General features: G+C 49.3%; 1 protein-coding gene across 1 annotated transcript in view; it reads right to left on the bottom strand.

The window, feature by feature from the left end:
* The window catches only part of LOC149337567 (ATP-binding cassette sub-family C member 3-like), a 162,192-nt gene that overhangs the window by 127,755 nt on the left and 9,262 nt on the right, over positions 1-25,175 (bottom strand). Inside the window, exon 4 of the mRNA XM_089553465.1 lies at positions 1,409-1,543. Coding sequence (XP_089409591.1) covers positions 1,409-1,543 — 135 coding nt within the window. The remainder of the gene's footprint in view (positions 1-1,408; positions 1,544-25,175) is intronic.

Genomic DNA, 25,175 nt, shown 5'->3' on the forward strand with positions numbered 1-25,175 from the left:
ACTAATCCATTGGTTTAAAGCATAAAAATTGTCTCTCGCCAACTGTATTCCTGAGAAGCGCCAGAGCTCCATCCCGCTGCACTTCCAGCTCGTCGTCACCCTCTATGCAGCACAAATCCGTTCTTTATAACTCATCCAAATGTAGTAAACATTCTCTGCCATTTATTTTCTAAACGGCAAATTTATTAGAATTATTATTATGAAAATTCTCAGGTACCTTCGCAGCACATCATTTGACACGCAGCTAGCAAATGTGCGTGAATTAAAAGAATAGCACGTGCGCCTGGCAAATAACTTTACCTGAAGACTTGCACTCAGCAGTACTGTCGCAATTTAACTCGCAAAGCCGCCCGCAAAACCTAGGAATTCCGGTTAGCCAGATAAAAATTTCAACAGCTATTACGTTGGCTTTCGGAACCACAGAAAGCCTGTTGCATTGAAGTCAACAGCTTACCGCATTGCGCCAACACAATACATAATATGAGTCATAATAAGGGTAAACTCCCCACCTTACGCTTTGCTTGTAGTCCTTGGGTACCAGCCTTTAGTAACTGCGCATTTTGGCCACCTGCCATATTTAGCGCAATGCCCAATACCGGCCTTATCTCTACGCATTTGACATAGCACTATTCCAAGGCGAACGTGGGTTTCCCAACCGTAATAGTTAATATGAGTGTCTTCCACTCCATTGATGCCTCGCCCTTCTGACTGCATTCATATTAAGAATCTTTTACAAGGTTTTTCAAGCCTATGGCGAACAACATGTATTCAGCAAGATCAAAAGCACAATAAAAGGAAGGCGCTACAAAGCGTGACATTGAAAGATAGGACAGACACAGGCGCCTGTGTTTTTATTCGAGTTCACTGTCAGGTCGAAGATGTGCCTTTCTAGTATTAAGTATGCTTCACCAACTACGCAGACAACATATCTTATAAAAAATTGGCAGTGTCTTCTTGAGGCTGTTGCTCGGTGCATCAGCGGCACGCGACGTCAGACGTCAGAAACGCGGAGATACAGCCCAAGATATTCCTTCTACAGTGCTGGTACTGATGTCGATAAACGGTGGAGAAAAGCGCTTTGCTTTCTGCCGTGGATCAGGCCTCAAGCTTGGCGGCCGCTGTGACGTCCGCGCAACCATGTATAGTACTGCGTTTTAGAGTTCAGGCTCAATTTTAGAGGTTAAAGGTATCAGAATAGCAAAACAAAGCTGCTACTAGGAGAACTGGGCCTACGTACAGACTCCCCAGTAGCCAATTTCTGACTTGGGTCCGCTAGCAACCTTTACTTGTGCTTGCGACACACATGAAAGTTACTTTATTCATTGAGCACATCTGAGTTCTTACTCGTACAGGGAAGTTATATCAAGTCAGTGCGGCACAGCGCCACTGAACCGATGCCGCAACTCACCGTTGTCGAAGTTGGCTTCTTAATCACTAAGTCTTGCACTTCCGACGCAGCGAAGTTGCCAGCCACAGTCGCAGCGAGAATAAGTGTCACAATCAGGAACTTGCTTTGAAGCTGAGTTACCGACAGTGTTATTTCCTGGAAATAAGCAGTGCAAAGGAATTATTCGTTGTTTCAACATATTCAACTCTGCTAAAGTGAAAAGTCATTCCCATGCCCGTATTTCAGGCCACGATGCTCGCCCTCTCTTTTGGCTCATGCACATGCACAAGAAAATTTTAGCATTAATAAAAAAATTGGAGGTGACACTAAAGCTCCCCGTTAAGAGTATGACGCGTAGCGTCAACGGACTGACAGGCAATGCTCATTGCTGCCGAATTGCTCAATCTCGAATTTACATTCTATATCATTAGAATTCGTCATTTCCTTCCTAGCGCAGTGGTGCATTTTTTAGGCGATGCGCTATTGCCATGCGAAGCTAGGTGCTGCCATTGGTGCGCATTGTACGACAAAGGTTGCTCATCTCGGGCAATCTCTCGCGAACAGTCATAAATTTAACTGCCACCAGCGACGGTGTCCAATTCGCTCAAAACCTGCTGGGCAGGCTGTGACGAAGCCACGAGGTGACATGACATGTGGACCACCTTGATCGCTTCTCCGGGGATTTCCAGTGCGCTGGCCCTTATAGTGGCCATTCTCCGCATTTAGCCGCGGTGTGTTTTTCTGAAGGCGGTTTTGTAGCAGGGAGGCGTTTAGCTTCCCAAAGCGACTCAGGTTATGAGGGACGCCGTAGTGAAGGGCTCCGGAAATTTCGACCACCTGGGGTTCCTTAACGTGCGCAGACAACGCAAAGTACATGGGCCTCTAGAATTTTGCCTCCATCGAAATTCAACCACCGCAGCCGGAATCGAACCCTCGTCTTTCGGGTGAGCAGCCGAGCACCATAACCACTGAGCCACCACGGCGGCTCCGCCGCGTTGAAAACTTATGGTTGTACGAGATCTATGTCGAGCGAAAATTCGAAACGTAGGCCCAGGAAGAAGTCAAGAAGTCATTCAAGTCTTGCGAACCACATGCTTCCGTCGTGCAACGGCCTAGCGGCGACGGGCAACCCTGAGGTACCTGCTGGTTAACTCTGGTTAACTGCTCCCTGATTCGAGTCTGCTGCGAGTGAGAGCAAATCTGCTGCACGTGAGAGCAGTCCCTCCACCATTAATGCTACAGAATGTAGCTGGAAGTCAAAGGATGCTCTGTTGCATGAAGGATAGGGCGCATTCGGACGCGATGCCACGAGTTAACACTTTGGCCTCGGCCGCCGCGGCTTAGCGAGTTCGATAATCAGTGGCAGCGAGTATCCACCGGTTACCATCCAAGGATAAAGAAAAGATCCCAGGAGAACCATGCCGAATTAGCTGATTCAGTAGACTGGAGGAATCCCGTAGGCTTCAATACCGAGGCCACAAGGCGTTGACACTGGCGACAACACTTAGAGTATTATTCCACAATAATGGCATGTCGTGGCTAGTAGAACATTTGTCTTATTCTGGCACGCGTTCGCGAATAGCACAAGTGCCCGATGAATGTTTGTCGTGGCACAAATAGAGCATTTACTATTGAAAATCCGCTCGTACCACGAAAAGGCAAGGTTTTCCTCTAGAGCTTGAGCTGAGCTGTTCTTACAAAAGGCGCCACTGCTCAGACATAAATAGGACAGGCATCGAAAGAAGCCGCGAGGAATGGATGCGGTTCAACCCTCCAAATAATAAAAATGGGTAATATCTGCGTCGGCTCAATGTTCAGCAGCTAGGCCGGTGGAGCTGATGGATCTAAGCAAACCGCTGCCATCAGTGCCGTTGGTGTAAAAGTTGACAGGCGCACGCGAGAATATGTCGGTGTCTTCGCCTTTGCGCCCTGTTTTGTGCACTATGGTGACACAAAGCTGCTGCAGGCGGAGGCAGCAACAAACTAAGTGTGGCTTGCAGCCTCGTCTGTTCATTCCCTTTTAGAAGAACAGTCACCTAACCGCAGTGGTGGCCTAGTGGTCTGACCATCCGCCTCGCATGCGGGAGGTGCGGGGTTCGATCCCCTGTGCCGCTGGGCACCAACCGGTGATACAATGGGTACAAGCTTTCCCCTCGTCTGGTGCTCGGCTTATTTACTGTGAAATGGGTGAAAATGGGTGTTTATCCCCGCCTTGAGTAGGAGAGAGCACCTGGTGCCATGGCGCTCTTTGGCCGCAGATGCCATTACGCCGTAAAAATGCATCATCAGAAGAACTGTTACCGCCAGCGTAGCCTCCACAGTATGTCGGTAGATGACCGCCTTCAGTTTTTTTTTTTTTAACGACGGAGAATTCGGCGACACCTCAAGACAGAATCAACATCTGTTCTGAGCTCCCGGCCCGCCACCTGCAATGACTTGCCGAATTGCTGCTTGAATGCAAGGAATCCTTCACCTCTTTGTCGAAAATGAGACAGGCACCCATCACTGAACATCGCATCGCCACGTACGACAATGCACGTCCGATATGGCAACAACCATACCGTCTTGTAATAAAACATCGCAAGGACACAGGACGAGAACGGAGAGAAGACACACACGGCGCTGCTTAATATTTCGTTTATCGCTTCTCTCCGTTCTCGTCCTGTGTCCTTGCGCTGTTTTATTACAAGATGCTTAACCAACACGCTCAAACTGCCATTTTATACAACCATACCGTGTTTTGGCTCAAGAACACGAGGCAATTCAAACTCAAGAGAAAGAGATGATGGCGCTATTCAGCGTTTCAAAAGTCTGCGGTCTTCACCATTATTTTATCTCAAGAACAAGAACGGCACACTACATTTTTTTTTTGTTGACCACAGAAAGTTGTACATTGGTGCGAAAAAGCACGTGTACTCCCTGACAAGAACTGACGGCTCCCGAGGTCGACTGTGGCTAGCCAAGTATTTTTCAACCATAGTTTTGGCAAGCGCATATTGGGAGAGAGAGTGCATGTCAGGGGTTGCTAGAAGACTGTATTTGTAACCCAGGATGGCGTTTAATTTTTTAAAGTGGTAACGCTTGGCTTCTGTTCAACCCCAGCGACCAACCAGCCTATGATGGACACTGTCCTCGCTGGTACGATGTGGCAAAATTTCCTATTCAACCTATATGGCATGATTCTTCCCTTAGAAACGTTCGAGCAACACCCTCAGGGTATTCCCTTCAGATGTCACCTGCAATTTGAGTTTGAGTTTCTATATTTCTACCACAGCCAAAATTTTACATTATAGAAACATACGAGAAAAAAACGCTGTACGGCAAACTGTGATAAGGCAGGCGAGAAAAAAGCCACGGTTTTGTGGCTTTGAAGGCTATTTTTCTGAAAAAATAATCCCTTTCTCCTGACATAAATATTGATACATGCATTCGAAGAAGAGACAGAAGTAGCGCATGCGCTAGAAGAGGAAGAAGTTAGTTGGCTCTCTCGCGCGCGCTCGAACCACTAGGGGACCGCCGCAGGTTTTTCGTCTCTGCGCGGGTGTTCTTTTTTTGGCGTTGCACGCTACAGTTTGGTGGAGGTGCGGGGTACGCTTCCCGACCTGCAAACTCCGTAGAGCGTCACTACGGACCTCACACCAGTTCACCAGCGACCCAGCCGCCGTCTCCGCGGAGAGTCGCCTGAATTTGGGCCCCTTCCCCCGCCAACAAGGACGACGCAGCCTCGACCGCCGAGTCCAACTGACATGGCCACTGACACCAGGACCCAGCCCCCGATCCAGCCTCTACCGTCGAGTCCAACTGCCATGGCCGCTGACACCAGGCCCCTGGCGCCGATCCTTTGCCACCCACCGCGAACACCGCCATCTTTTCACGGTGACGTGTTCGAAGACGCTGAGGACTGGCTGGAGACGTTCGAGCGGGTCGCACGCTACAACGGCTGGTGCGACGAGCGCAAGCTGAATAACGTCTACTTTGCCCTGGAAGAGTCTGCTCGGACGTGGTTTGAAAACCACGAGGCTACACTTCCCACCTGGGAGACGTTTTGCCGGAGTCTCCTGGCTACGTTCCCCAACGCTGACCGCCGGGAGAAGGCCGAAGCTGCGCTGCACTCCCGAAATCAGCGCACGAACGAAAGCGTGCGCATGTACACCGAAGACATGACCCGTCTTTTCAAGCGCGCCGACCCCAACATGACAGAGGAGAAGAAGCTGCGCCATCTCATGCGTGGGGTTAAGCAGGAGCTGTTCGCGGGCCTCGTGCGCAGCCCACCCCGCACGGTGGCGGAATTTCTAACCGAGGCGACCACGATGGAGACGACGCTGCAACAACGGGCCCGCCAGTACAACCGCGACATCAACTGCATGGTGCCCGAAGGCTTTTCGTCGTGTCTCCGCGGCAGTGCAGACACCTTGCGTGAACTAATTCGCTCCGTTGTCCGGGAGGAACTGCAACGGATCCATCTGCCTCAGGTTGCACCTGCGCCGCTGGCAGCGCTGTCCGAAGTTGTCAGGGACGAGGTGCGACAGGCTGCGCAGGCACCTCCTGTCCCCGAAGCGCCATCCCGGTTCGATGACCGACCCACGTACGCATCTGTTGTACGTCGCACGACAGGCTACGGTCCCATTACCCCAACGCCTGGCGTGAGCAACATCGGCACATGTGACGCAAGCGTGCCTGGCTACGGTGTGACCCCGTCGACCTCCGTGAGTAACATCGCCACGTATTCTGCAACCGCATCTGCTACAGCTGGGCCACGCCCTCGCAAGTCGGATTTGTGGCGTACACCGGACCGCAGGCCTCTCTGCTACCACTGTGGGGAGCCTGGTCACCTCTACCGCGCCTGTCCGTACCGCCAAGTGGGCCTTCGCGGTTTCCATCCCGACGCACCCTGCCCTCAGAACGGCGAACGACCGCATGAGATTGCACAGCATCTCTGGGCACGCCAGAACCCTGCCTACTCTGGAAGGCGCGAGTCCCGTTCCCCTTCGCCTCTCCGTTATCGCTCTTCCAGCCCTGGCCGCCAGAGTAGCTCTGCTGGCCGTCGCTCGCCGAGTCCGCGTCGGGAAAACTAACACCAGCGACCTCTGGAGGCAAGGCCGCTGACGTCGGGACGTGTCAAGATCCTCCATCGCGGAACCCTCGAGCCGACGATACCCGGACAGAGAGAGGCAGCGACAGTATCAGATACGCTGCATCCGATTTGCGTGTGACAATTGATGGCACTGACATTACCGCGCTGCTCGATACCGGTGCTGATTACTCTGTTATGAGCCGTGCCTTCGCTGGAGAACTTAAAAAGGTTCTGACACCGTGGACGGGGACCCCCATTCGCACCGCTGGTGGCCACCTAATTTCCCTGTGGGCAAGTGCACGGCTAGAGTTAGGATTAGTGGTTTTACGTACGTTGGTGAATTTGTCGTACTCCCCGAGTGTTCCAGAGACTTGATTCTGGGGATCGACTTCCTGCAGTCGAACGGCGCTGTGATTGACTTTCAGGAGGCACGTGTCACGTTCTCGACCAAACAGGCCGTGGCGCGCTTTGACTCCCGCGATCCCTGCAGCAACGCTCTGCGCATTGTCGAGAACGACGTCACGGTGCCGCCGCGGTGCAGTGTTCTGGTGCTCGTGCGGAACGACCTCTTTCATGACTACGAGGGCCTAGCGGACAGCCATAGTCCACTGCTGCTTAAGCGGGGACTTGCCGTTGCAAGAGGTCTCGTCCAACTACGTGACGGCCGCACCCACGTCCTCCTGACTAACTTTGCCAACGAATATCAGCACCTGGCCAAAGGCATGGCTATTGCCTTCCTCCACGACGTTGCTGAGGTTCCAGGTTTGTGCACCGTGGGAGGACCCTCTCCGGAGTATGCTGGCCCACATCACGTTCTTCAGTCAGTCAGAATAAATCCTGCCTTGCCGTCGGTTCAGAGGGATCTTCTGTCGGCCCTCTTGGCAGAATTTGCGGACTGTTTCGCTACGTGCTCGAAGGTCGGCCGAACTCCACTCGCCAAGCATCGTATCATCACTGACGAGACTACGCGACCCGTCTGCCAGCGCCCATATTGTGTTTCCCCGGTGGAGAGAGAAGCCATTCAGAATCAGGTTGCCGAGATGCTTGCAGACGATGTCATTCAGCCGTCCACCAGTCCGTGGGCATCGCCTGTGGTTCTTGTCGAAAAGAAGGACAATACTCTGCGTTTCTGCGTGGACTACAGGAAACTTAACAGCGTGACCAAAAAGGACGTTTACCCGCTGCCCAGGATAGATGACGCGCTCGACCGATTGCGGAACGCCAGATACTTCTCGTCATTGGATCTTAAAAGCGGGTACTGGCAAATCGAAGTGGACGAGAGAGACCGGGAGAAGACGGCTTTCGTGACGCCTGACGGCCTCTATGAGTTTAAAGTGCTCCCATTTGGTCTGTGCTCAGCACCGGCTACTTTCCAACGCATGATGGACACTGTCCTCTCCGGCTTGAAATGGCAGTCCTGCCTGGTGTACCTGGACGATGTCGTTATATTTTCGCCCACCTTTGACCAACACTTGGAGCGGTTGCGCATTGTGCTACAAGCGCTCAAATCCGCGCAACTCACCATCAAAGCCGAGAAATGCCATTTTGGCTTTGAGGAACTTCGCTTTCTTGGTCACGTTGTCAGCGCACAAGGTGTTCGCCCGGACCCTGACAAGACTGCTGCCGTCTCAGGTTTTCCACGCCCAACTGACAAGAAGGCCGTTCGCCGGTTTTTAGGCCTGTGCTCCTATTATAGGCGCTTTATTCAAGATTTCTCGAAAATCGCGGAACCGCTGCACGCACTGACCCGTGACGACACGCCCTTCCTCTGGGGGACCGACGAAGAGGCTGCATTTGTCGAGCTTCGCAGCCGTCTGCAAAGCACTCCGATACTCGGCCATTTCGACGAGCATGCTGCCACGGACATCCACACTGACGCCAGCAATGTTGGCCTTGGTGCAGTACTGATCCAGTGGCAAGACGGTGCAGAACGGGTCATCAGTTATGCTAGTCGGACACTTACGCGCTCCGAGACCAATTATTCAACGACGGAGAAAGAATGTCTTGCAGTGATATGGGCCATCTGCAAGTTCCGACCGTACCTCTACGGACGACCCTTCCGTGTGGTAAGCGACCACCACTCCTTATGCTGGCTGGCGAGCCTCAAAGACCCCTCAGGACGCTTGGCTAGATGGAGCTTACGCTTGCAAGAACACGACTTAACAGTAGTTTACAAGTCTGGCCGCAAGCATCAGGATGCGGATTGTCTGTCGCGCGCGCCTATCCCAATCAATACCGAAGAAACCACCGATGATTTTCCTTTCCTGGGCTCTGTTAGTACCACCCAAATGGCGCAGCTTCAGAGGGCGGACACGGAGTTGGCGCCGCTCATCGATTACCTCGAAGGCAGTGAAGCTCCCATTCCGCGTGTTTGTCTTCGAGGGCTTCACACCTTCACTTTACGGTCTGGTGTTCTCTACAAACGCAACTTTGCCAACAGCGAAGAAGTGTTCCTACTCGTCGTACCATCACAGCTGCGGTCTGAGATCTTGAGTGCCTGTCATGATGCACCATCCGCCGGCCACCTTGGAGTCAGCCGTACACTCGCGCGGATTAGACAAAAGTATTATTGGCCCAGGTTACTCCCATCGGTGCGGGCCTACGTCAAAACATGCCGTGAATGCCAACGTCGGAAGACTCCTCCATTGAAACCGGCCGGATTTCTTCACCCGTCGATCCACCGAAGACCCCTTTCCATCAAGTGGGCATGGACCTCCTTGGCCCATTTCCGAAGTCTTCGTCTGGAAAGCGTTGGATAGTCGTTGCGACTGACTACCTCACACGGTACGCTGAGACCACGTCTCTTGCCAAGGGCACTGCTGCTGAAGTGGCGCAGTTCTTCGTCCACAACATTGTCTTGCGTCATGGAGCACCCGCCGTTGTTATTACTGACCGGGGAACTGCTTTCACGGCCCGCTTAACCCAGTCCGTGATGACTCTGACGCACACGAGCCACCGACGTGCTACGGCGTATCACCCGCAGACAAACGGGTTGGTAGAGCGACTCAACCGCACACTAGCCGACATGCTATCAATGTACGTTGACGTCGAGCATCGAACTTGGGACGCCATTCTGCCGTACGTAACGTTTGCGTACAACACCGCCCTGCAGGAAACAACCCGACTGACCCCCTTTCAGCTTGTCTTCGGTCGCCAGGTGACCACTCCGTTGGATGCTATGTTGCCCGTCGACCCTTACTGCGACTCTGACGCTGACATCGACGTAGATACCTTCGTTCAGCGTGCTGAGGAAGCGCGTCAACTGGCCCGCCTGCGCATCCACCGTCAACAGGAGGCTGACGCCACTAAGTACAACTGTGGACGCCGTTTCGTCAGTTATGCTCCCGGCGACCTTGTGTGGATTTGGATACCTGTTCGTCGCCGCGGGCTCTCTGAAAAGCTGCTGCGCCGATACTTCGGCCCTTACGAAGTAGTGCGCCGCATCAGTGATGTGACTTATGCAGTTTCTCCCGCCCCGACAGCTTGTTCATCGCGCCGGTCGCACCGAACTGAAGTCGTACACGTTGTTCGCATGAAGCCTTACCACGACCGGCTACCTGACTGAACTGCGGTCCACTGCAGCTGTGTTCTACCCTTTCGCTGACTTTTCACTCCCAGCCGCATCGTGTCGATGCTGCAGAAGAGGGGGGCAGTGATACATGCATTCGAAGAAGAGACAGAAGTAGCGCATGCGCTAGAAGAGGAAGAAGTTAGTTGGCTCTCTCGCGCGCGCTCGAACCACTAGGGGACCGCCGCAGGTTTTTCGTCTCTGCGCGGGTGTTCTTTTATGTTTCACTTTTATGTTTCACTTTTATGTTTCACAATATGTTTCACTTCTACCCTTTTGCAGTGAACCAAATATAAAATATTAAGCAGTAAATTTTAGTACAGCGTTCGAACAACTAAAACAGCAATAACCCACTTTCTCAATAGGTGTCTCACAACGTTGCTTTTTCCTCCTCTAGTCGATTTTTCAAATTCTTCACTCAAGTTTGTTGGGGCAGCCTGCAGAGTAATAAATTGCACCTTTTCCTCTGCAAACATCACAGCTCTCATCGTAAATGTATGACAGTGCCTTCCGTCGACTTTTATTTTCAGTGTAGAAAACTCCTCTCCCTGCCACTGTGACCCGTTTACTTCCCGCATGGTGGATGCCGGCTGCACCCTATACAGACACACACATTGCCACGGATACTTCGAACCTTTGATGCAGTTGTTAACTGCTAAATAGGAAACTGAATAACTGGATTCAGTTCTGGAATTCAAAGCCCTGAGCACTGTGCATCGCAAGACAACGAAGTTTAACTGGTATGAAAAATCTCACTCGCTTAGCTTGCCCGCGAAAGGACGGTGTGCAAACAAAACTTGATTTACAAAATGCAAAACTGCAAGATCTCTGTGAAGTTCAATCTTGATATAGAATTTTTTTTTTCACTCATTAAAATTAAAAAAGCCCAAATCATATTCCTTCGTACAAACCTAGTGGAGCATGAGAAACCTAAAACTTGCATAGCGGGCAGCGTATAAATGAAACGAGCTCCCTTGGTGTGCAAGATGATCACACTGCTGTCTCCCTTTTAAGTCGCTCGTACGTATAGGCATTGATTCAACACGTGTTTGCGCCTCAGAACACAGCAACTGTTTCGAGCTTACGGTCACGCCAGGCGTGGTTGCCTCCAGAGTATACCTTAAAATGCTTTCACTGTTTGCCGCTTACGCCTAGATCTGGCGGAAACGAAGTTCAAACAAAATCTATGCATATAAAAGACACGGCAGTATTTTCATCTTTTGTGACCCGTGTTTCCACATTGTTGCGTTGAATTTTCTTCCGAGAAGAATAGGAAAATACTATTGCTTCTATGCAAAAAAAAAGTGGGGGGGGAATCTTACTGACTTCCCATTTTACTAACCTAACGACCAACACAGTGCCATCAACGCTGTTGTACAACTTCTGGAGTATAATTTCCATGCCACCTTAACGCTTTATCTAATAAGCTCGTAATCCCTACTCATAGTTGGTTTCTGCAAGGACGTTCTGTGACGTTACGATCGCGTCCCTGAACATTACACGTTCCATCCTTCATCATTCCATGTACAATTTCTCTTTTGCGCTTTTTTACTGCATTTCATCGGATTGGCCACCGACGTTGGTTAGCAAGCCAACAGATTCATAAGTTTAGTCACTGAACGAGTGTGTTCCAAAGCTTCTGACTCCCAGGCAGAGCCTGCAATTCTATGCAGACACTATTTAATAGGCTATTAATCTAACATCCAAACAAATATAGAGCTTTGCTATCGAGTTCCACATTATTTTTTATACAAAACAAACATCCACATTTTTTTTTTCTCATTAAAATAGACTACATGGTCCGGAAGGGCCGTGTAGGTGGCAGAAAACGGTAAGTACAACAGAATCAAAAAGTAAGATATAAAGCGTAATATACAGCACGAAAGAACAAGAGGAAATGTTATACAAGGCAGAATTCAAAGGTAAAAACACAAGTGCAAGGTACCTATAGTTAGACCGGTTGAAGTAGCATTAATGCGAAAAAAAAATTAGGAAATGAAACTAATGAAGAAGCAGTTCTCATAGTAGAAATGTCAATAATTGTAAGACGCACAAACAACCCAACTAATAACGCAGTAGAAACGGAAAAAAAAAAACAACACATTATGAGACAAAAGAACGAAATTTAAGTGGTCATGACACCAGCTGAGATAATACTGGCGCAACGGATCATGGAATATTTGATGGTTGCGGATAGATACGACAATGTCGCTAAGATCATTCGAAAGAAGCATGGAATCAGGAGTATCTAGAAATACAGCGAATGCCTCGCGCTTCTTCTGGCACAAGTCACTGGAAAGTAGACAATAATAAGGTCCGATGCTGAACAAACGTGGCGCTTCTGATGCTTGCAGCTACCTCTGATTCTTCTATTATGCTGCAATAACCGTAGCGTCCCATTTCACAGACCGAACTGCTAATACATGTTACCCTGATTTCTCGCCGTGAGCCAAAGAAGGTTTAGGTTTAGGTTTAATGGGGCTTAACGTCCCAAAGCGACTAAGGCTATGAGAGACGCCGTAGTGGAGGGCTCCGGAAATTTCGACCACCTGGGGTTCTTTAACGTGCACTGACATCGCACAGTACACGGGCCTCTAGAATTTCTCCTCCAAAGAAATTCTAGCCGCCGTGGTCGGGATCGAACCCGCGTCTTTTGGGTCAGCAGTCGAGCACCATAACCGCTGAGCCACCGCGGCGGCATGAGCCAAAGAAGATTGACCCCTTCCTTTCTTGAAGCTTCCAAGCTCATCCTTCGTAAATGCGGCTCGCTAAGCTTTTGTGAAAGAAACCAAATCGTAAGCAAGCTGGTCACAGCACCTCGACAAAGATAGAAGCAAATATACCGGAGCCCCTGCTTAAGTCTGTGGTAGCCACGTTGCCGTAAAGTCTTAGAAAGAGTCGGCATAGAGAAATTTATTCAATGACATGGAACGCATAAACACTCCCCACTTCCCTCATTGCCGTCTCCCTTTTACTCACCCCTCAAACCTCCTTTCAAACTAAACTCAGTTTTTCCAATCACCATCTTTTTTGCACCACTTAGGGACGAACATTCCAGTTAGAGAACTTGAAACCGACCAGTGGTTTTTATTTTTATTGTTTTCAGTAGATACTTCAGCGAGTATCATCATTTTGAGACATCGCATGTGTTGGAAGCATGTGCTCAAAAATGCTTCTCTTTCATTTGACGGCCTTGGCATTGAGTTTAGCAAGCGACGTCACATGAAATTTGCCAGGAAAAAAAAGTATTAAGCAAGCAAGTTCTCCGTCAGCAGCTACAACGTTCACAGCCCCGCCAATTCGGCATCAGGTGCAATCTCAGCTCCATTCCTCTTATGTGTGTCCGCGCGAAGAACGGCGTCGAACACGTACCGAGATGATAAAAGGCTGTCAAGTGGACAGGGTGTGTTAGGCAGCAGTATTTAAAGAAACGCTCAGCACAACTCCAGCCGATTTTTGTTCTCTGCAAACATTGAATCGATGGCTCTTTCTGCCAATGCTAATGTTTTGTTAGGCAGGAGAAGATGCATTTCTTGCTCAAATAATAGACACCTTTTGCATACCGTCTACCGTGTTTCCGTTAACGTTACCGAAGTACAGGGAGCCCGTCTACCGCCGGTGAGCATGCGCTGATTGGTGCCGATGCTGCAGGCGCGCGCGTAGCTGCCCGGTACGTGGCGCCATCTGGCGCTCTCGAGGCGATTTGTGCATGCGCATTGGCTGCGCGCGGGTTCACGGGACTTCGGTAACGGTAACAGAAACACGGTACACGGTATACTAGAGCATCTGTGCTAAAGCATCTCTGTGCTAAAGCATCTCGCTCCCTTGGTTATCTCCGCCGCAACCTAAAAAATGCGCCTGCGCATGTTCGCAAGTTAGCTTACGTGACTTACGTTCGCCCCCCGCTTGAATATGCATCTCCGATATGGTCCCCGCATCAAAACTATCTGAACTTAAAATTAGAATTGATACAAAACAGAGCTGCCAGATTTATTTCTAACAATTATACCCGCCAATCAAGTGTGTCTGAAATGAAAAAAGAAAACGATCTCCCGCCCTTAGAAAAACGCCGCCAAGTCGCGCTTCTATGCTTGATACACAAGTACGTGTACACAGATAGACCATCACCTCTGCCACTCATCAATCCACTGCGCACGTCTCGACGCTTGCATAATCATCTTAGTTTTTCTCGCATTTTCGGCCGTACAAAAGCGTTCAATTCATCTGCACTTCCTCGTGCCATTTCACTCTGGAATGATCTTCCTGATGCAGTTGCATCGTTACATAACCCTGCGTCATTCCGTGAACATGTGTTTAACTTATACTGCTAGTGCTAAGTACATGTGTTATTTTGTACAACGTACATGTGTTACCATGTTAGCCTTATTTTTCTGTGTATATGTATGTAGGCACCTGTAAGTATTGCGCTGTGTAGGTACGATTTAGTTTTGTTAGTTCTTGTGAATTATGTTCTGTTTTGATACTTATATACCCAGTGTTTGCCTCTTGTTGCTGAAATCTTTTTTGATACTGTAACCCCCCTCACACAATGCCCGCCCGAGCCTGTGAGGTTCAATAAATAAATAAATAAATAAATAAATAAATAAATAAATAAATAAAAAGGTGTCTAATTACGTTTGCCAGAAGGCAACTTCGAGCAAGCTGGACTCAGAAGCGATGCAGCCGAGGAGGCCTGCCTGAGTACGTGTAATGCACAGTCATATCACCGCTGCCATGATACGGGGTTGTAATCATTGCAGTACTCAGAAGACGGTTCTCCGGTACTGGTCGCTACTGAACTTACTTCTAGCACTTTCCCGGGCATCCAGAAGCGCGCCATAGCAACAGCTATAGACAATTCAGCACATTGCACACGGGCGAATAGCACAAACTGGTAAGTCGTAACCCTGATGTGAAGACACTTTAAACAAGGTTGGATCATCCACACCGCTGCACGAGTAACGAATTGTACACTCGCCGTTTCCCTTTTCTGCTAGCGCATCGTCTGAGTGCCGGGGTAGTCGCCTATCCTAGGGAATTAGCCCGCACAGGCGCACGCGTGTGAACAAAGGAACCAGGTGGCCTGAGGGAGACTTAGCGGTTCGCGACTTAGCACAGATTGCAAGGCAGGTTTGTAATGGATATTTCTCATGTGCAGAGTATAAAATCAGGAGCCTACTTAGGTTCCTGCCTGAAAATAGGCTATACGACTTTCTTTCATGTACCGTACGCCCAAATTACGCCTTATGGCAAGTCTTCGAATGCAAAAAAAAAATTATGCGTTGCCGCGAGGAGTTCCGCATGTACCGCCCATACCACCGCACACTCTCAGGAAGCTGTCCTATGTCGACTGCAACACAGAGACACCGTCCCTTCCCCTGACAACCGACATGCCTATCACCGCACCGACACTCCTCCAACAAGAGCGACTGCGCAGTCACACCAACTCTGTACCACGTGGTGTGTGAATGTGCGAAGGCCCCGCAACCACCCATCCGCCACTCCTCAAGAGCCTCGCGGGACCACTAGCTCTCCCATCCCTTGCCCGGCCACCAGCATCTCCTAGCCTGCCGCGCGTGGGATATTACAGCCAGCATTGAGGCTTTGTAGTAATAATAATAATAATAATAATAATAATAATAATAATAATAATAATGTAGTGAGCTGCCGCGCTCGATCACTGTGGCGAACTGTGGAGGGGAAAGATGACGACGATAATTATGCGTGAAACTCCCTCGCAGCCACAACGCTTGGCCTGAACCTTCGCTGAACGTTGCACAGCGAACTACGTTCTGCTGAGCCCCAACCCCCTCCTACATTTGGTGGAGGCTGCAGTAAGTTCCCAACCTCGTCCTCATCCTGGAGCTCTGTTGGCGCACCTTACCTTTGCCGTCCGTTATGCCCGAAGTCACCAGCCAGACAGCCCCCATCCCTTCGCCTACCATCCTCTGTTCTGGCGGGCTACGGCAGCGCGATCCCAGCGTCTAAAGCGGTGCCGACGACCACGATGTCGACGACTGATTGTCTTGCGAGCGTGTCAGCGCCCACAACAAGTGGGACCATGCCACCAAGCTCGGTAACGTCCTCTTCTATCTTAGCGACGTGGAAAACTTGTGGTTCCGAAATCATGAGGCCGACTTGCCTACCTGTTCGTCTTTCGAGACTAGTTCCTCAGAGGTATTCGGCCGCCCAGCTGTGCGCAAACTGCTCGCCGAACAACGCCTCCAAGCTCGCGTTCAGCACGCCACTGAAGCTTTCACGAGTTATATAGAAGATGTTCTCGACCTGTGGAAGCGCACCAACCCATCCATCCCGGAGGCGGATAAAATTAATAACACCTTGAAGGGTATCTCCGATGACGCGTTCCAGAGGTTGCTAGCCAGGAATCTATAAACAGTGATGGATGCTATCCAGCTTTGCCAAAGCTATGACGTCCTCAGAAAGCAGATGACTTCTACTCGCCGTTCCGGCGTGCTCGACGAGTCCCTTCCTGCGCAGGCGGTCTCCAGTCTGGTCTCTGACTCGGCCTCACTGCTTCCTCAGATCAAGGCCTTCATACGGGAAGAGGTGACCCGCCAACTGTCCCTCCTGCCTGTATCTGGCGACCCTGCGCCATCCCTCGATCCCATACTTCGACGCATCATCTAAGAGCAGGTCGCCGAAGTTTTGCCCTCCAGCCCTCGGCTTCCGCCTATGACTGCCCCTCTCACATACGCTGAGGTTCCCACCAGACCCCGACGCCACGACGCCTATGTTTCCCACCCATCTGTCGAGCCGCTACCACCTCCGCCGGCACCTATTCGTCGTCGTCTGCCGCCTGCGCTGTCATGAACTCATGGCGCACCCACGGCAACCGCCCCATATGTCACGCCTGTGGCTTGCCGAGCCACGTCGCATGGCTTTGACGCCAACACACGCCGAGTTTCCGGGACGGCGCAGGCCCATTCTAATACGACCCTGCGCCTCCTTCGCTACCAGTTTCGTCCGGCACCCCTGCGGACTCCTTCTATCTTGACCGCTATTCATGCTCTTCACGCCGGTCGCCTTCTCCCCGTCGCCGATCTATCTCCCCCATGCGCCGGCGCTCACCTTCATGTCCGGAGGAAAACTAACAGCCGCAGTTCCGGAGGCAAGAACTGCGATTCTATCGAACTGCCCAAGTCCTCCGTCTTCACCAGCCAATGTTATCGAAGTATTTGTTGATGGCGTCGCCGTTATCGCCCTTGTAGACACGGGTGCTGCTGTATCCGTTATTAGCGCAGCCCTTTGCCGCAGACTCCGTAAAGCGACGACGCCTGTTTCGAACTTTTGCCTCCGCACTGCAAGCTCGCACCGCATTCAACCTCTAGCGTCATGCACAGCTCGCCTTGTTATCCGGTATGCTGTGTACATCGCCAAGTTTTTCGTGCTGTCCCGCTGTTCTTACGATGTCATTCTGGGCAGTGACTTCTAACCCTTCATCATGCGATCATCGACTGTGCCCGTGCCAGCATTGAACTGTCTCCGCTCTGTGCCACTCTGCCGTGCGACACCTCTCCCCGACTCGGTAAAATGCTGGTCGCTGAAGATACTCACATCCCTGCCTTCTCTCCAGCCCTGGTTCCGCTCTCTTGCGCCTGCGATCCTGATTCGACTGTACTCTTTACTCCAGTTGATGCTGCCGCTCGTCGCCACTGTTTTTTCCTTCTGTTCGCTCTTCCGACTATCTGCGATGGCCACAGCGCAATCTACGTCACGAACCCTTTTTCTTGCCCATCAACGCTTCTCCGCGGCGAATGCCTGGGACATGTCGAATCAGTCTGTCATGCTCTTTCGTACTCTGTATCTGAAGAACCTGCCCATCTCCAGATAGATGCCATTGGTTCGGCTCCTGTTGCACCAAACCAAGACACCTTTCCTGTTTTTTCCCGATCTATCGATGCCAGCCTTTCGCCACACCAACGTGCTCAGCTCGTCGCATTACGTCGAAGTTTCCGTCCGTCCTTCGACTTACCGCACACCTCTCTTGGCCACAGATCCGTCGTCACACAGCACTGACACCGGCACGCATGCCCCTTTCCGCCAGCGCCCTTATCGCGTGCCGGGCCCTGAACGCACCGTCATTAACCAAAGAAGTGAACGACATGCTTCAACGCGGTGTCATCCAGCCTTCTCAAAGCCCCTGGGCCTCTCCGGTTGTTCTCGTGCGGAAGAAGGATGGATCCATCCACTTTTGCGGTGGTTTGCAAGATTACGGGAAAGGATGTGTATCCACTTCTCCGTATTGACGATGCCCTCACCTGCCTGCAAGGCGCGGAATTCTTTTCCTCATTGGACCTCCGCTCCAGCTACTGGCAGGGGCCCATGGCTGCTGCTGACCGACCAAAAACGGCTTTTGTTACGCCCGGCGGCCTCTACGAATTTAACGCATGCCGTTCGGCTTGTGCAATGCGCCGGCCACATTCGAGCACATGATGGACACAGTTCTCAGCGGCCTCAAGTTGCACACATGTCTCTGCTACCTGGACGATATCGTCTTTTCCCGAGACTTTTCGTCCCACTAAGTCCGCCTCGAGCGTGTCCTGAAGTGTTTGACCGACGCCGGCTTGCAACTGAATTTGAAGAAGTGCTGCTTCGCAGCCCGGCGGCTTACCATCTTGGGCCACGTCGTCTCCAAACAAGGCGTCCATCCCGATCATGCAAAACTTCATGCAATCGCTGAGTTCCTTTGACCCACTTCCCTGAAAGAGCTGCGTAGCATCATCGGGCTGTGCTATTATTTTCGCCGCTTCGTGCGCAATTTCGCTTCCATCATGTCTCCCCTGACTCATCTGCTAGCCGGCGACACCAGCCTCCCGTCTTGGACACCAGACTGAGATGCGGCGTTCACCACGCTTCGGCGCCTGCTTGCAACCCCTCCGATCCTCCGCCATTTCCACCCCAGCCTGCACACGGAAATTCACACTGACGGCAGCGGCGTGGGCCTCAGCGCCATTCTGGCACCGCGGAAGCCCGGCTTCGCCGACCATGTTGTTGCGTATGCCAGCCGCACTTTGACAAAGGCCGAGTGGAATTATTCCGTAACGGAAAAGGAATGCTTGACAATAATATGGGCTATTGGAAAGTTCCGACCTTACCTATACAGTCGCCCATTCTCTGCCGTTACCGGTCGCCATGCCCTCTGCTGGCCGTCGTCCCTCGAAGACCCCTCAGCCCGTCTTGCTCGTTGGGCGTTGCGTTTACTAGAATGCGACATTGAAGTAATCTATCAATCTGGCCGTAAGCATTCTGATGCCGACGCACTATCACGGTCCCCTCTACCTTGTGACTTAAACTTCCCGTCTTTCACCACCACTGATGCATCTTCCCTTGATATTGTCGACATGCCTCTTGACCAACATCAGGACCCCTGGATCGCTTCCCTCCTCGCTCTCCTGTCTTCACCATCTCAGGGACCTGCGATCCGCACTCTGCGTCGTCAAGCCCGCCACTTCGCAATATGAGACGGCCTCCTTTACCGCCGCAACTACCTTCCCGACGGGCGCAAATGGCTCCTTCTCATTCCTCGGCACCTCCGTTCCGACATCTGCGCCTCTTTCCACGCCGACCCCCAGTGTGCTCACGCCGGTGTGGTGAAGACCTACACGCGCCTTCGACTCCGCTTCTACTGGCGGGGGATGTACCGTTTCATCCGACAGTACGTTCGCTCTTGCCCGGAATGCCAATGCCACAAAACCCCTCCTCGCTGTTTCATTGCTCCGATGCAGCCCGTGCCTTGCCCCACGCGCTCATTCGACCGCGTAGGCATCGATCTCTACGGGCCCCTTCCCATCACTCTGGCTATACACCGCTGGACTATAGTGGCAGTCGATCACCTCATCTGCTACGTCGAAACATCCTTGCCATCCGGGTCTGCGCAAGACGTTGCCTCTTTCATCCTGCATCATGTCGTTCTACGCCATAGTTCCCCTAAGGAACTTCTGAGCGACCGCGACCGACTTCCTCTCAGACACCGTCGAACCCCACTTCGCCAATGACGCATTGTTCACAGCTCTACAACGGCCTACCATCCTCAAACGAATGGCATTACTGAACGCTTCAATCGCACACTGACGGATATGATCGCCATATATGTTGCCTCTGACCAGTCAAATTAGGACCGCATTCTCCCATTTGTAACCTATGCTTACAACACTTCCACACAGAGCACAACTGACCTCTCTCCCTTCTTTCTCCTTTACGGCCGCGAGCTAACCTGTACCATGCATACCGTGCTTCCGTATCGCCCTGATGTGTCCGAATCTCTTACCCTTTCTAAAGCAGCAACCTATGCTGAAGGATGCCGCCAGCTTGCCCGCTTTCTTACAACGCAAGATCAGAATCGCCAGAAGCATCTTCGCGCCCCTACGAGGATTTTAGCTTCAGTGCCGATTTCTCAACTTCCTGGTCGATAACTGACGAATGGAAGGCGAAGAAAAAGCTACTTAGAGAACAGAGCGAGCGCTAGCACTGGAGACCTTTTTGACGGGGGTGAATCTACCAACCATAAAAACCATGAACACAAACAGGGGCCGGGGTTCGCAAAAGAAAAATAAAACCCAAGATTCTGAATTTTTTAGGAGAATCTGCTTGCATGCGGCAAGATCAAAGTAAAGCGCACCGGCTACCGTATTAACAAGCGAGTAAATGTGCACAGCTTAAGTTAGGGCGTAAATAAGGGACGTCTACGAGGCAACTGCAGAGGCTGATATGCCTAGACTTCCTTAGTGCAAACTGTTGTTGAAATATCCCAATAAAACTACAGGTGAGCTCCGCGAAACCAGTCCTGTCATGAATCGAAGAAAATAATTTGATCGCGATATGTCACCCGTCTTTCACGGAGCGACAAGTTAAGTAATTTTGTAAACAGGATATAATTTCCAATCCGTTCTTCTATCGGCACCTTAGCATGTGTAGAAACGCAAGCATAGCGCTTTTTGGCAAATAAAGGTTTAATGAAGTCAGCGCTTGGCCTGACTTCTCTCTGCGTATCACCTTCACCTCTGAATGGGCGCATCACCGCCAACGTGATCATGCCGCGATATCCCCATCGGACACTTTTCTGTTATTAATAGAGAAGCTCCCAGCAACTGTTCAAGTACTTGCGAGCATCTCGTACTCTGCACTATTCAGAACATCAGGTGGCTAAAATTTATTGCAATCATTCGTATTCAAAGGCCGTGCAATGCCAAGCCGAAATTTTCTTACGTTATAGACTAGCTTTCTGTGACGAAGTTCAATGGTAACGGACCATGGTCAAAAAACACATGGCATTTCAGAATCAGAATCAGAATTTATTAGTCAATCATTTCAGCAATATACATTGACATGCAGAAGGAGGTCCCATAGTCGAATGACTGAAAGGGGACCTCCTGTTCATAATAACATTGAGTTAAGTAAACTATGCGCAGCATTTGAAGAATGAAAGATGATACCGTATTGAAACACAGTACACAAGACACAATTTGTAGACAAAGAACACAAACTCCAAAGAAAAAGAAGAAAATAAAAACACAAACAAAGAAACAAAAAGAAACTAATGGTCAACTGTCTGCTGTCAAGAATTGTTTTAAGGTCTGTTTAAAATTAAACACGGAAGGCGAGTTTTTAATATTCAGAGGTAAGGTGTTTCATAGTGAAATCGATGAATACTTAACAGTCTGCTTGCCATAGTTAGTATGAAATTTTGATAGGAGGAAATTGTTGTTAGAAGCAAACCGGGTAGTGCTGGAACTGGTGAGTGTGTAAGATAGAAACTCAACTGTTGGTAACTGGTTATTGATGATCATGAAGAACAATATACCTAAATGAAATTTGATGAGCTCTGAAACAGTTAGGATATTGTTCATATGGAGTAATAATCTGGCATTAGTAATACACGGGCTGGATGTAATAATTCTTATAGCTTTGCTCTGGATTACCTGAGTTGATGCCAGGTGAGAGCTGTAAGTATTACCCCTGCATATTAAGCCATAAGTGATGTGACTATGTATATATGAGTGATATAATGCGATCAATGTGTTAAAGCTAAAGTAAGGTCGTGCTTTGATAAGAATTCGTATCCGAGGTGCCATTTTTTATTAACATAATATGGTCATGATACTTCAGAACGTTATCCAGGTGTACAGCATGGAACGTAGCAGTGTTAGAGGAAAATATAGTTTGGTTAGCGATATTGATAGACGGAATAGAGGGTAACTTTCTTTGATGGGAGCTGAATACCATTAATTTTGTTTTAGAGGTGTTAATATGAAGCATATTATCGTTACACCACCGAATGATATTTTGTAGGTCAATGTTTAGTTTAGAAATGTGACGAGAGATGTCTTTATCGGGGCTAGATATTTTAGTACCGTCTGCATATAAAATACATTTTGAGTATGACAGATAATTAGGTAAGTCATTTATATATATAAGAACCAAAAGTGGACCTAGAATTGATCCTTGAGGTAAACCTATATTAGTAATTTGAGGCTCGGAAAAAAATTCTCGAGATGCAAACTGTTTGGCTTCTATCTCGTAAGTAGCTTTTTAGCAGGATGAGCGGTGGTCCACTTATACCTCTTGATTCAAATTTAGCAAAGAGAATGTTGTGGATTATTGTGTCAAAAGCTTTTGTTAAATCAATAAAAACTGATGCAGCGTGAAGTCCTTGACGTATTGCATTCTTTAGTTGGTCAATAAGTGTAATGGGGGCAAGATCTGTTGAAAAATCTTCTCGGAATCCGTACTGATGAGGGGAAAGGATGTTAAACTTACTGAGGTAGTTAGTGAAACGTTTTTCAGCTAATTTTTCGATAATTTTGCTGAAAAAGGGTAGTACGCACATGGGTCGGTAGTTAGATGGTAGTAAGCGGTCACCCTTTTCGTAGACGGGAACTATTTTGCCTTTCTTAAGTTCGTCTGGAAAAATGCCCGTCTTTAAAATTAGATTAACAAGAAAAGAAAATACATCTGAGATTAGAGGTGCAGCCATTTTTATGTGGTTGGGGTGAATATTGTCAGTACCTGGACTTGTTGTTTTCTGATTATTTATGGCTGTTAAAATTTCGCCGGGTGACATTGGAGACAGGAAAAATGAGCATGAAATGCGGCTAGCCGTTCTGATATGGTGAGGTGACGGTGGAGGCTCGTTAGCGAAGAAGAAACAGCTAAAGACTTCAGCTATCTCAAGGTGTATCTGGTGTGTAATTTCTTGTTGAAAGGCTGTTTTTTGTATAAGTTCTCACGCTTTCGCAGCGCCGATAAGAGTTCTCTGACAGCCAAGGTTTACGTGCAAAGGCTAGAGCCTATTTACATTTCATCTCTTTCGAGTAGGTTCCTATGTAATTTGAGACTAGTCACAAAAATTTTGAAAAGGCTACCTGCGGATTGGTAAGTGATTTAATTACAGACCAATCGGTATGTTTAATGGCATAAATAAATTTATCTTTTTGCAGAACCATCCTAGTGCGAGGGGCAGAGCTGGGTTTCGTGTTGTTATCAAAGCGGATAAGTATAGGTCGGTGATCAGTAATGTCGATGTCAAGAACACGAGCTAGTGGTGAAGATAGCAAACTGGAGAGAGCATAATCAATTAGAGCGTCATGGGCGACACGAGTACGAATTTCAATGAGGTGTTCAAAACAGGAACTCTGGAAAGTACTGCTGCAGTTGACAAACATTGTTCATGTTTTATCCAGTAAGTTAATATTGATGTCACCCATAATAATGGCATTTTTGTTTTCTATTGCGATGGCATGCAAGGTATGATCAAAGGCTGTGCAGAAATCATCTCCTGATGTAGATGGTGAGCGGTAAATGCAGCCAAATATGAAGTTTCTGTTGTCAATGCCAAGAAAGTGGTAATCTAATTCAATCCAAACAGATTCACAGTTAGGTACAGCTAAGGTGAGATCTTGCCTTCGTCTGTGAGTTAGTTCTGCAGAAACATATATGGCTGCACCACCGTGGCTACTGGTTTGTCTATGGCATATTCCGGTATGTAGTTAGAAAAACAAAACAGATTATTATCGTCAGGAGATAACCATGTTTCGGTGATAGCAAGTAATGAAAATGTGCTAGAAAGTGCAGAAAGATAGTTATCTATGTCATCAAAATGCTTGCGGATGCTTCTAGCATTGAAATCAATAGCGGAACGATGGTCATTCAAAAAGGAGTTTAAGCTGATTGTGTCAAAAAGAGAATCCATGGCTTTGTTATTGAGGAGAAAGTCAGCGAAGTGCAAAGAGAGCATTACTCCATTTTAGCCAAGATTCGCTGCAAATGCGTAGAACATTGCTGGTAAATGTCTTTCTGGCTTTGATCTGGCAGTTATCTGTCCATACGAACCTCCAGTCTTTTTTTCGTTCTTTATCTTTAGTGCTTTGGAAAACAGGCTCTTATTAGCTGGTGTCAGGTGGACGTTAACAAAAAGAGATGAAGCAGAACCGGTACCTGATATTCCTACATCTCTAAGACATAGTTTGGCTTTACGAGCCTTGCTGACACAATCAGCTTTCTGCACTCTAGAGTAGAAGCGGGCGATTACGTTTTTCTGGTCATTTGTGTGGGTGGGTACGCAGTCGCGATTTCAAAATCTGTAGGACAAATGGGACTACCTATTTTCTCTCCTATCACTTCGAGGATGGAAACACAGTTTTCCCGTTGGGAGCATGGGACACCTTTGACCTCTACATGGTTCAAACGGGAGTATTGTTCAGGCTCTCCTAATTTCAGAGAGAATGAGTGATTCTCAGCTTTCAGCACCTTGTTTTCTTCAACCAATGCGTTATTTTCGATTCTATGTTCTTCGACCAAAGAATTCATATGCTCAGCACTGGACACCAAACCATCAACCTGTATTTTCAGTTCTTTCACATCCACTCCAGATGCCTGCATACTGAGCAAGAACTTGCCGAAAACAGCACTAGATAACTGCTCAGTCATTCCACCGAGTCGTGCCTCTAAATCCTCAATCTTTTAGTACCCCCAGAAAGAAAGAGACAATTCACTTAGCAGCAGCGGTAGAACAGGTAATGCGATATGCACGAGACAGCCAAAATGTTGAGGGTATGACTAACCTGCGTAGATAGATAACAGTGAGCGATTGTGCCAGTTGTGCTACCGCTGCTGCCAATGAGTCGCAG

This window comes from Amblyomma mixtum, chromosome 7 (assembly GCF_055824585.1).
Source record: "Amblyomma mixtum isolate Tamu chromosome 7, ASM5582458v1, whole genome shotgun sequence".
NCBI lineage: Eukaryota > Metazoa > Arthropoda > Arachnida > Ixodida > Ixodidae > Amblyomma > Amblyomma mixtum.